General features: G+C 46.2%; 2 protein-coding genes and 1 non-coding gene across 3 annotated transcripts; all 3 read right to left on the reverse strand.

Annotated features, from left to right (window-relative positions):
• Positions 1 to 1,678: 1,678 nt before the first annotated feature.
• Positions 1,679 to 3,026, reverse strand: LOC123169750 (cytosolic sulfotransferase 5). Its single transcript, XM_044587621.1, has 2 exons — positions 2,487 to 3,026; positions 1,679 to 2,278 (listed from the first exon to the last, which is right to left on the reverse strand). The coding sequence occupies exons 1-2, from the start codon at positions 3,008 to 3,010 to the stop codon at positions 1,783 to 1,785; spliced, it is 1,020 nt and encodes a 339-aa protein (XP_044443556.1). The 5' UTR covers positions 3,011 to 3,026; the 3' UTR covers positions 1,679 to 1,782.
• Positions 3,027 to 6,402: 3,376 nt separating this feature from the next.
• TRNAE-CUC (transfer RNA glutamic acid (anticodon CUC)) lies at positions 6,403 to 6,475 on the reverse strand. The gene has a single exon. It is a non-coding gene; the product is annotated as a tRNA-Glu (tRNA).
• An 881-nt stretch (positions 6,476 to 7,356) lies between these two features.
• On the reverse strand, positions 7,357 to 9,328 carry LOC123181940 (cytochrome b-c1 complex subunit 9, mitochondrial). The gene is made up of 3 exons (XM_044594357.1): positions 9,157 to 9,328; positions 9,012 to 9,059; positions 7,357 to 7,643 (listed from the first exon to the last, which is right to left on the reverse strand). The coding sequence occupies exons 1-3, from the start codon at positions 9,247 to 9,249 to the stop codon at positions 7,593 to 7,595; spliced, it is 192 nt and encodes a 63-aa protein (XP_044450292.1). The 5' UTR covers positions 9,250 to 9,328; the 3' UTR covers positions 7,357 to 7,592.
• Positions 9,329 to 13,260: the final 3,932 nt, after the last annotated feature.

Genomic DNA, 13,260 nt, shown 5'->3' on the forward strand with positions numbered 1-13,260 from the left:
ACCGATAACTTAGATACAAACATGGTAACTTTTTGACCCAGGAAACTTTTGTTGAAAAACACATCGTCGCTAGCTTATGTGTAAATAGTATGCTAATATACCTCCCACGTACTCGATGATTTACGAACAAAACACCGCAGTAACATTAATCAAGGGATATAAAGCTATTCAAAAATATACTCGCGATAACTTTTGTGAAAATAGCATGCTAATATATAAACCGTTCACCTGATAACTTGCGTATAAACAACGCGGTAAATTTGACTAAGGGGGAACACCTGAGACGAACCGTTCACCTGGTAAATTTTTTGTAAATAGCATGGTCACATAAGAATTCCATACTGATAACTTAAGTACAAACACCGTCGTGACATATTTGACCATGGAGGAAAAAGTTGCTGAAAAATATAGCATGGTAACTTCTATGTAAATAGCATGGTAATATAAGAATTCCATACCTGATAGCTTAAGTACAAACACCGCGGTAATATTTTTGACCAAGGAGGAAAAAGTTGCTGAAAAGTATAACACGGTAATTTCGATGTAAATAACATGGCAATATAAGAATTTCATACCTGATAACTTAAGTACAAACACCGCGGTAACATTTTTTACCAAGGAGGAAATTGCTGAAAAATATAGCACGTTAGCTTAAGTACAAACAGCACGGTAACATTTTTTAACAAGGAGAAAAAAGTTCCGGGAAAATATAGCACGGTCAATGTAAATAGCATGGTAATACACGAACGTCATACTTGATAAATTAAGTCCAAACACCGCGATAACATTTGACCAAGAGAGGAAAATTTGTTGAAATACATACTCGACAACTACTATGTAAACGGTATGGTAGTATGCAAACCTCATATCAGATAAGTTAAGTACAAACACTGTGATGATTTGCATCTGAAAAGGGAGGGAAGGGGACGCCCGAGTTTGTGAACCATCTGAACTGGTGTAAAACGTCCAGAAAAAAGGTTCCAAATCCCAGACAAGTGAGTTCAGGAAGGTACAAGTAGTGTGTAAGTTGAAAGAAACCAATAACATGGCCTAGCCGAGTTGTTCGTTGTTGCTAAATTAGTTGTGGTAGGTTGTCGGTTCGATTACTCTCCCATCGCATTTTTTCGCGTTTTTTCGAACTGCACACGTGTGTGCGCAGAATCGGGACAGGCCCGCCCCCAGCGGGGGAATCCGGGTGGCCCATAAAATCAGGAGAAGAGAGGGGTTCGTGCGGGGGGATCGGGATGGCCCAGAAAATCAGGAGAAAAAGGGATGGGTTCGTGCGGGGGGATCGGGATGGCCCAGAAAATCAGGAGAAGAAGGGATGGGTTTCGTGCGGCACGAGGGGGTGTGGTGGATTTGCAATCTGGCACACAGTTGCCAGTTATCACAGTCCATAATTTAATAGGTAAATCACAACTGCAATGCATATATTATGATTTAAGATCTGGGTTGTTTGGAATAGCAGTACGATATGAAAGACTACAATAGTGCAGAGAACAATTTATTCATAGCACAATCAACATAAAAAAAACATAACATCGGGAACAACGCCATTGCAGAAGAGAAGACTAACTAGCCAGTGGCGGAGCTATGTGTATAGCTGAGGGGGCTGTGCCCCCCCCCCCCCCCCCCCCCCCAGCCCAACACAAATTCCTGAAGAATTTCTTTTAGGGTGGCATAATTAGAACAAAGTATTCTCATTAGCCCCTATAAACATGTATACTTTGCTTCTGGCCCCCCTGACATTGCAGTCAAGCTCCGCCAGTGTAACTAGCATCACTAGAAAGTGAAGCCTGACCCACGAAACTTCTCCTTGCATATCGCATCCAGACGTTTAGCCATCTCAGGTGTCAAGTGGTTCACCCAGTCTCCCACCACCCCATTCCTGAAATAGGAGTCATGCGAGAACTTGAAGAACACTCCTTGGGAGCCTTTCTTGTTCGCCTCTAAATTTTTCAGATTCTCCAAGCTGCAGAGCTGAACAATCTCTGCAACGACACCGGCCTCCTCCTCTGTGTCAGAGAATGGCCTCCCAAGGAACTGAGCTAGCTTCCTGACTTTGTCGAGCGGATCCTGAAGCATCTGCTCGTAGGTCAGGAAAAGCACTCTGCTTGGCTCTGCATTGCTTGCCCTCCAGTATCCGAGGATGTGATCCCAAAATGGCCCGCCGTTACTTGTGCCCTCACAGACAGTCTCGAACATCTCTTGGAGCGATATGTCAGGTTGAGCACGATTGACGAAGTGCCACAACGATACCACCATGTCCTTTGGATCCCTGCCAACGAGCCTACGATGTCATCTACTTTTTTAAGGAAAAACGTTATCATGGCTTACTTTATTTCAAGGTTTAGCAAGGGCTTGCATCATTCACAAGGAGAGCTGGAATAAAATCTGTTATGATTTAAGATCTGGATTGTATTCTTTTATGTCCTTTATGTTATACTATATCCCACTAAATTAGATAATTAATACAACAACACTACCTGCAAATGTAGACGATTTTGCAGTGGGGTCCTCCGGAGATGGACGGCGGCAGCACCGACAGCGGCATGTGCGTGCACATGAGCCTCGGCGAGGGCAGCGCGTCCAGCACAGCGTCGCGGCCGACGGCGAAGAGCCTGTCCACGAGAGGCACGCAGTCGTGTGGGTTGAGGCGGCGGAGCGGGTGGGCGGGGCTAGCCGGCGGGCACGCGGCGCGGGCCATCGTGGCGAACGTCAAGGCCTTGAGCCACGTGGTGCCGCTCTTGGGAACGCTCGCAAGAACCACGTCGCCGGGGCGCGCCGCGAAGCTGCGCTGCATGGCCATGATGCCTGGTGCCCACTCCTCTCGCACCCACACGCCCTGGTAGCAGCGCCGCTTCAGCTTGCTGTTGCTAGCATGGTTCTGGTTCGTCGGGAGGGACGCGACGGCGGCGGGGAGGGTGCACTGGGATGGTGCCGTCGTCGGCGTCCTTGAACGCCACGGGGCCATGGAGGAGACTAGACGTTTCGCTACCAAGCATCTCATCTGCTGAATGAGGTGATGGAAGGGTAGCTAGTGATCACATATACATATATGCCGCTGGGTTAAGGGCATCTTCCATGCACATACGTCTGAACCACACTGCTTGGGCGTGTTCTGTCATTCAACACAGATTTGTATTGATTCATTTGGTGGTCTAGACACATTTTTTTCTGCAAACCAAAGATAAAGTGGAGGGCTATACGGGCGTCCATTCGCTACCACGTCCGTTTCTGACTGCCCTGGCCCACCCAAACTCCCTCCTTCGCTCGCGCGCGCTTCCTGCCGCCGCTTCAGAGCGTCAGTGCCGCATTCATGCTCGACTAGAGCGGACGCGGCCTCTCACTTCTACCGGCATTGAAGCGGCACGCTGGTTGAGAGAGCGTCGCTCGCGCTGCTTCCCAGTGCATGCGACTGCTCCGCGTTTAAACGACACCACGGTTGTATGTCACCCTACATTAATGAAACGCGGTTTGCCGAGGAACCTACTCCGACGCCACTCGTTCGTCTGTCTGCCATGCACCATTGCCATCCGCCCGCTATATAAACTCTAGCCCTGACCATAGCCGCAGTCATCATCCTCCGGTCCCTTTCTCCTCTCCGCACCAGTCCACCATGGCCTCCTCGCGCTTCAAAGCCCTCTAGGACAGACTCTCGTCGGAGCAGAAGAAGAAGATGGCCGTCATTGCTGCCGGCTGGCAGGTCGGCCAGCAGACGAAGGTCGTCGCCGCTGCAATGGAGGACGATCTGGCGCCACCCACCTCGCCGGTGCATGTCGGCCTCACCATCTGCGAGGCCCGTGCGCACTACACGGACATGCTGCGGGAGGAGCAGGAGGCCAAGTTTCAACACGCGCAGGCCGACCAGGCCTACAACCTCGGCCTCCTCTAGGAGCACCGGCAGGCGGAGGTGCAACTTGCCACTGGCATGGCCATCGTGTCGGGTGTGGACGTGGCAGAGCATGAGGCGTTGGTCGACTCCTACCGCTTCATCTGCAACATCCGCCGCGACCGCTGGCGGTACCGCCTCCATCAGGCGGAATTGGAGGCCGCCTGCAGGGAGTTTTGCCGAAGCGGCGGATGAGGTGTGGGGCAAGAGCGACAACGAGAAGGACATCACAACTCCGCCCGGCCGCGCCCGCCACGGCCATGAAGCTAGCATGTCTGCAGGCGCTGCCGGCAGCAAGGAAGAGTATTGCATGGTAGGTCGCCGCCACTCGGGTCCCAAGAGGGCCACCATTCCTCCCCTCCCGTTGAAGCCAAACTTGATGGACCGAACATCCTCGGCCTATTAGCCGCTTGGCGTCGATGTGGAGGTGGACAACTTCACTTCCCAGGGCTCTGGAGGCCGAGGTTACGGAGGTGGAGCTGGAGAGCGCCTAGGCCTAGGCGGAACTGAAGAAGGCGAAGGCAAGAGCCAGAGCTTCAGTTCTCGGGGCTCATGGCCAGACTTGGGAAACGGTTGTCGGTGATCATTTAGGTTAGGTTTAGAGTAGGGTTTAGTATGGTTTATATTTAAAATGTAATGAATCTTCTCTGGTTTATATGAAAAATGTTCGAAATGTAATGAATGTCGTCCGGTTTGTATGAAATCCGCCGTGTTTGTATGAATTACGTTTCGTCCGGTCAGTTCAAATAATGGTTAAAATGTATGCATGATGTGTTGGATGGCCGGCTCCCGCATTCGTGTCCGCATACTAATCCCCTACTCACGGACAAATACCGAAACAAATTTACGGGTCAGCGTTGGAGATGCCCTGGTACATGCATTTTCAGCTTCCGAAGAAAACCTGCATTTTCCTCGACAGCAAGCATCTTTTCTTTCTTCTTTCCCGTGGAGCAAGCATCTGATCCTATGGAATCTTTTCTTCCCATACGGATGCTTGTGGTGTATATTAACTAGGGTTTTTTTTTTGTCCAACAAGGATCTTCTTTTTGGCCCATATATGGATGTCGTCCTGGTCATAATTCGTGTCTCTAGCATGTGTAGCTTTAAAAAATTTAAATTTTTGAACAGAAAACTGTTTCAAATGTCTCCCACATGTCAAGTTTTCAAACAGCTTTCAAAAGTTTTGAATACACACTATTCCAGACTAGCTTAACTCGAGAGAAACTAGAACTTTAAACATCTTACAATAGTGTGTGTGGGGTGAGGTGGGGGTGGGGTTTAATAAAGAAAATTGCAACTAAAAGAAACTCTACAAGAGTCGTTATATGTTGCATATGGAGCGCAAAGTCACCATATCTCAGCCTTCATAATATATTTTATGTTTTCTCATTCAGAAACTTTGATTGACTCCAAAACCAGACGTGTTATCACTTCATTTCAAAAGCAATCATGCAAAAAATAATTTAACAAGTTGCTTGAACAAATGCATTTAACCGGCGACACATGCAAATCACATGTTGCTGGCATGTGGACTGTACCTTCTCTGGCATGTGCACTGTCCTCTGCTCTCTCGTGTGTGTTGTCCCCTCTCCGGCGTGCACCTTCCCTTGCCCCGGCAGGCCCTGGAATGTATGATCACCATTCATCTGTCATCTCAAATTCTTGCGCCACTGGATCTATGGTATTCAAATCCAACATGATGAATCATTTATCGTCGGCTATCCCTTCATGTGTCGTTTAACGCCCCTCGGTTTCGAGCCTACATGCACCCATCAGTAGCTCCACCGACCGGAATACTGAGAGAGCTCCCGCTTTCATGACATCGTCTGCTCTCTTGCATAGTGATGGTGTCCCAGTCCAAGGGTATTTCACCACGTCGGTTCCTGATCTGGTGGGTCGGGCTAAGGACCCCTAGGTCGGTTCCATCCTGGGCCATTTTGGGCAACCCATGACACGCTACGAAGAAGATTATGGAAGCCTTGACGTTCAAGACAAGTAGTCAATATCCGTAGAGTACCCCGTCCACCGACGCAGCCGATTAGGACTCTTGTAATCCTAGGACCCCGGTGATGGTGTCACGGATTAGGGGGCACTCACCATGGCGCCTCCCATCTAGATGTCGACATGGCTTCAGAATGCCTGTGACACATCTGGTCTTGACATCTCTGTATGAGCAGGCTAGTTACTGATTTGGAAGATTAGTGCATGGCTAGGACTCTTGTAATCCTAGGACCCCGGTGATAGTGTCATGAATTAGGGGGGCACTCACCACGGCGCCTCCCATCTAGATGTCAACATGGCTTCAGAATGCGGGTGACACATTTGGTCTTGACATCTCTGTATGAACAGGCTAGTTACTGGTTTGATAGATTAGTGCATGGCTAGCCTTAGACAGCCGTGGGCCTGCCTCGCACACTGATGAATGATGAATGGCAAAAACGAAGGTTTCTCCTTAAAAACAGATAATTTAAGGTGTCTCGCTCAAAAACGGCTAATTTATTTACCAAAAATTCCGTCGCCGGGACTTGAACCCAGATCTCTTGGGTGAGAGCCGAGTATCCTAACCACCTAGACTACAACGGATTTTGCTATGATTTGGAATTTTGTTTTGAAGAACCGCAACATTAGGTCTGCGCTGAAAACCGCAGAAAATCCTGCCAGGCAAACCTAAGTATACTTCGGGTCCGCCAAATGACGAATTTGTGTGCATGAGCAGAAATGCGAACTGAAATATGATGGTTCATCAGCTGAATCAGGTTCAGGAGCATATCAAGTTATTGAAAATGCATGTCAAAGAGTTGAGACAAAGGACACGCAACTCGCCACAGATGATACCAAGCATGCAAGGAAAAAGAGATGCTGAATCTATTTGCCAGCAAAACTGGAGTACATTCGGGGCCCAGGAGTGACTAAATAATAGACGTGCGCATAATAAGGAATTCAACAACAACAAAGCCTATAGTCTCAAACAATTTGGGTACACTAGAGGTGAAACCCATAATATATCGCGATCAACTCAAGGTTCTGGCACATGGATAGCAAGCTTCCACGCGCCCTTGTCCATGGCTAGTTCTTTGGTGATACTCCAATCCTTCAGATCTGTCCAACAAATAAGGAATTCATGTGCCTTTAATTGAAACATCAAACTTGTTGTCGATAAGATTATCATGCAAGGCATGATCATATCAAGTTGCAACAATGGATGTCAAAGGGTTGAGAGTTGAGAATGTTGCCAACAACCACAGCACACTCTCCTTCAGATGAATGCAAGGAAAAATACTCCCTCCATCCCGAAATACTTGTCGGAGAAATGAATGAATTTAGACGTATTCTAGTTATAGATACATCCAATTTTAACCATTTCTTCGACAAGTATTTCAGGACGGAGGGAGTATATATCAACCAAATATTCATTAGCTTGTCCAAAAGAGACGAGAAACAGCATGCCAATTACATATGAGACATTAGAAAGAAGTCCAATTCATAATTTGGATAGTATTGAACTGGTTCCAGAGCGACCAGACATAGCAATCACTTCACTGTGGAACAGATTGGTACCATAGTGCTCAAAGGGAGTGAGTAACACCCAGCAAGAGAGTTTTACAATATTATTGTGCCAAAAGAAAATGCCAAAACATGGAGCTTTATAAGGTGCCTAATTTCACTTAAAAGATCATGGGAAATCTGGGCTTCAATGTCTTCACTCCTCAACCGGCCTTTGCCCCAGAACTGATATGTCTTGATACCGTTTCTGCATTTCCAAAGAATGACGAATTATAAGCCATGTGGCCTCAGCATTTGAAGCATTTAGCATATGCATTAATTGAGCAATACAAAGTTGTGCACAATCATACTCAATGAGTGAACAATGAGGTTGCTTAACCAAAATACAGCAACAATCAACAAGTATTCTGTAAAAGATAGACCATCATCCTGTGCTAAGCTAAAATGTGTAGGCACTCGTTTCCACGGCATTGTAGAAGTATATACAAGAGACTGTGCGCATATGAACTATTGAAAGTACACAGAATCAGAAGATGCAGTTCACAGTAAGAAATATAGGCTAACGGGAGTTTAAGAGAGAACTGCGGAAGGTTTGCTAATTGGTATAATATGATGTTGTGTTAGGTTACTAGTTACTAAAAAAACTTCTTATATTCTACTACTACATGAGTGTGAAACAAGCATACAAGAGCATGCAAGGACATAAAAGAAAGATTAGTTAGCATATATGGTAATCGAAAAAACTGTGCAAAGGATGTTGTGCCTACACATGGCGAATATGCATCAATATAGTTGTTCTTCGGTGATTGTAAAAGCTATGAATACATTTGTGAGTCAAACTCATCTATTATGTATCGTCAGTCAATATGCTATACGATATGTATATCTGCATGGAATATGCATTCCTCTCACCCAAATTGTTAATCATACGTGACAAGAATATATATGATATGTGGTCCAGGACACTATTAAAAGCCCTACAATCAAATATGATCATTACACACAATACCCGATTACATAGTCAGCTGAATTTAGCTATTTACAATGTATCACCAAGGCATTCCACATTGTCAAGAAATTATTGGAGAGTTTACACGCAAAATAACATATAAGTATCCACATGCAGAGAAATCATGCATTTAACGAGTATGAAATGCTGTGCCTACTCAACCTATACTCATTTTTGCTCAGTGTTACAAGATCACAAAGAACATAAGAAAACCCTGACCTCGGAATGAAGAATTGGCAGAGCATACAACCTTCAATGCGATTTTCAGAAGAAATTAGAAACCTAATTGAATTTTCTTAACCGCTTGGTTGATCCGGCAAAGATCAAACACAAACTAGATATCCTTGCAGGTGAAACTCACACTTCAAATAAAGTAAATCAACAGAAGTATGAAATGCCCTCATTTCGCAGGAGAAACAATAACCACACAGCATTATTCCTATTTGATCTTGAAAGCCAACAAAATTACGAGAAACATGTCTCTGATCATAAGAATGTGGACTCTGTCCCGTACTACCCGAATCGGAGATGCAAGATCTAGTATCCCACGGATCACGAAAGGTCAAACGAACAAACGATGGGAAGGCCCTGGAGAGAGAATATTACCCCGACGTTGTTCATCTCCCAGACCTTGTTGACGCCGTAGTCCACCAGCTGCAGCCAAATCAAACCCAAGAGATTACGAGGCCGAATCGAACAGCGCAGGAGGACGCGCAGATCTGAAGATGGGGATCGGGAAGGGAGGGGTTACCCGCTCGCCAGCGAAGGCGCCGGCGACGACGAAGGTGACGTACACGCCGTTACGGCGCATGACCACGCGGTACATGGCATCCCAGAGACCCATCGTCGACGGCGGAGGCGGTGGCTGCGGCGGCGCGGGGGGGGGGGGGGGGGGGGGTGGTGGAGATTCGGTACGCGACGACGGACGAACCAGTTGCGCTTGACGAGCGTTTCTGATGGGAGCTTCTGGGTACCTCAGGCGATTTCTACGGTGTTATCTCTTAGATGGGCCATCCTGAGCAGTGGACTCTGAGGGAGAAAGGGTCAAGTATGAGTTTGGGCTGAGCCCAGTGGGCCGCTGTGGCCGGGGTGCGTGTATGTATTAAACACCTGGATCTCGTGAGACAGATCAGCAAGATAAACGCTCACAATCTGAATCTCATCCCCTTTCTCCTACCTCCGCTCGTCGCCTTCCTCTCCTCGTCCCCAAATTCCTCTTTGTGCGATCAAATCCAACCGATCGGTCGTCACAATTGGTAATCAGAGCCTTTGATCTGAGCCCAGAATTCTTTTGCGCCGCGGCACCGCTACTCCCTTGGCCAGATCGGTAACATCCATTGATGCAGGTGCGATTCATTCCGGTGAAGCGCATGAAATCCTACATGGGGTTCGATCCGCTTAGAGCAGGCGACACGGCGCCCTCCGAGCCTTCCGCTCAGACGCGGCAGCTCCTCACCACCATGGGGGAGCAGACAGCCAATCTCACCGCGCTCATCGAGACGCTGCTCTCCCGCTTCGACGAAGAGAAGGTGCTTGCCCACAAGTGCGCAGAGGTGCAGACGGCCTTCAACAACCAGGTGTCCCAGGAGCTACAGAGCCTGACCAAGCAGTTTGGACTCACCCAGGCGGATGTGGATAACGTACGCAAGGTCACGTCCCCATCGGCGTCGTCGGCTCCGTCATCCAGGTCACAAGTGGATGATTGAAAGGATCGAGAAGAGGTGTCTAGAGGGGGGTGATTAGACACTTCAGCAAGTAAAGGTGGCAATTCTAAATTTCTTTAAGTTGAGGTAGAGTTTTAGCACAAGTTTTAGCATTCATAATACATTTCAAGCAAGCATGGCAAGAGTATATGAGCAGCGAAAAGTAAAGCATGCAAGTTGCAAGAAAGTAAAGGGATGGGATTTGAGTTTGCAAACGCAATTGAAGACACGAAGATTTTTGGCGTGGTTCCGATAGGTGGTGCTATCGTACATCCACGTTAATGGAGACTTCAACCCACGAAGGGTAACGGTTGCGCGAGTCTACGGAGGGCTCCACCCACGAAGAAGCAACCTTGCCTATCCTACCATGGCCATTGCCCACGAAGGACTTGCCTCACTCGGGTAGATCTTCACGAAGTAGGCAATCTGCTTGCCCTTACAAACTTCTTGGTTCAACTCCACAACTTGTCGGAGGCTCCCAAGCGACACCTAACCAATTTAGAAGACATCACTCTCCAAAAGGTAATAGGCGGTGTGTTGATGATGAACTCCTTACTCTTGTGCTTCAAATGATAGTCTCCCCAACACTCAACTCTCTCACACAGATTTGGCAAAGATGAAAAGATGATTTGAGTGGAAAGCAACTTGGGGTAGGCTAGAGATCAAGATTCTTGAGGTAGGATTGGAATGTCTTGGTCTCAACACATGAGTAGGTGGTTCTCTCTCAGAAAATGAGTAGTGGAAGTGTAGGCACGTTCTGATGGCTCTCTTACAAATGGAGATGGGGTGGAGGGGTATATATAACCACCACACAAAATTCAACTGTTACACACATTTGACCCATCTCGGTCAGACCGAATAGAAGAACTCGGTGAGACCGATTCGGTTCAAGATGTGAACGTTAGGAATCTCGGTGGGACCGACTGGAAAAACTCGGTGTGACCGATGTGCTAGGGCTAGGGCAAACATTAACTCGGTGTGACCGATTACCTCAACTCGGTGAGACCGAAGTGAAGTAATAAGCAACAGAGCCAATGACAAGCAATCTCGGTGTGGCCGATTGCACTGACTCGATGAGACCGAAGGAGTGCAACATGTCACAGGGAGAATGCAAGACCATCTCGGTGAGAACGAGATCCGTATCGGTGTGACCGAACTGTCTAGGGTTTTGGCAGTGGCTATGTCAAATGAACTCGGTGGCGCCGGATGGAACATTTCGATGACTTTGGGTTTTGGACATATTTGGAGTGGGAAAGTGGTTGAGGGTTTTTGGAGCAATATCACTAAGCACTTGAGCAAGTAGACCATTAAGCAACACCTCATCCCCTTTTAATAGTATTGGCTTTTCCTATGGACTCAATGTGATCTTGGATCACTAAAATATGAAATGAAGAGTCTTGAGCTTTTGCCAATCTTTGTCCTTAGCATTTTGAAGGGGTTCCACATCCTCTTGTCCTTGCCATGCCATTGTTGAACTCATCTGATGTACACTAGGTAAAGGTATTAGTCCAACAAGAGATATGTTGACATTAATTACGAAAATCATCTAGGGAGCACTTGTGCTTTCAATCTCCCCCTTTTTGGTAATTGATGACAACATACATCAAATCTCTAGATTAAAGATATACATGATAACAAGTAAAGCTTTGAAAAGACATGTAACATGCATAGGCTCCCCCTACATGTATGCAATCATGTGAAGATAGAATATAAGAACATGTGAATGCATAGGCATGTCAGAGCAAGCAATGAGTTACATGTATCTTGGCTATATGCATCAGAGCAAATGATGTAGATAAAGGAAGTGTACCTTCATGTTCATGAATCCTTCTTGAAAACAATATGTACATCAGCAAGAGATCATCATGCACATGAGCGTGATGCATATACTTACCTTGTGGTCTTGAGCTAGCTTTGGAAGAGATGGTCTTGAGAAAACAGGGTTAGGTAACACAAGAACATTCTAGTTAAAGCAATTTCGGGAAACCCCAAGAGTACCAAGACTGGGATGACATGTAATGAGTGAGTACTAAGTACTTCATTTAGGTATAAACATGTCCCCAAAGATTTAAAGATATGCAATGAATTTCAAAAAAAGTTCTTCCCTAGAAATGGACTCTTTCTCCCCCTGAATCTGATATTGGATAATGGGAGAAGGTATGGTAAGAGAAAATGAAAGCAAGAAAACTCAGAGCAGGAAATGGTGCAAAGCAACACGAATGTTTGCAATAGCTAAGATTAACAAAATATTGACATGTCTTGCCCCTCAAAAAGACATATGACTTCTCTCCTGTTTTTAAATGTGCATCTTTTTAGAAGAGGCTTTGATGCTCTCTCTCTCTGATAAGCTTTGATTAAGCATTTGATTAAGCTTTGATGTTCTCTCTCTCCCCCCTTTGACATCAATTTCCAAGAAGGGTTTCTTCAGGAATTTGAGTCAAGTAGGTTTGGTCCTTGAGAGATACTACAAAGCAGCGTGTAGCTCGAGATGCAGGTAGAGGATAACAATCATTAAGTGGAGCTGGAGAAGAAATAGGTAAAAAATGCAACGGAAAAATTTGTCTCAGCAGTGAAATCGGTGACACTGAGTGGTTTTCATCGGTAGCTCCGAGTGATCAGAGCAGCGAGAGTGCGCATCGGTCAGACCGAGGTACTCCTTTTCGGTTGAACCGATGAACTATGTACAAGGAATCCTTGTGCTTTGGTCTAGCCAATAGGCTGGAATCGGTACGTCCGAGTTCAATGTAGAGGAAAAGTTTTGTCAACTCAGCTCACTTGGCAAATGAAATTCCACAAGAATTTGCAAGGAATTAACTGAAGGATTTGCAATGAATTAAATACAAAAGAAACAGAGAAAAAAGGCAAAAGAAAAGAGATCTAGGTGAAGTGACAAAATAGCAAGAAACATATGCAAAACACAAAGTACTAGAGAACTTCATCTAGAAGGGGTCGGCGGCAAAGTCACCTATGTTAGAGTATATTGACTTATGAGTCAAGTGAGATCACTTGATCATAGGTCATACTCATTGTTTAAGCTCAAAATGGGGTTACCATTTTTTGTTTAAGCATTTTGATGTATTCACACCTTCTTGAGTTGCTTTGACTCATGACTTGGAGCAAAGCTTCTCTAAGATGGAATATCAAACCTTTGG

Source organism: Triticum aestivum, chromosome 1D (genome assembly GCF_018294505.1).
Source record: "Triticum aestivum cultivar Chinese Spring chromosome 1D, IWGSC CS RefSeq v2.1, whole genome shotgun sequence".
Taxonomy (NCBI): Eukaryota; Viridiplantae; Streptophyta; class Magnoliopsida; order Poales; family Poaceae; genus Triticum; species Triticum aestivum.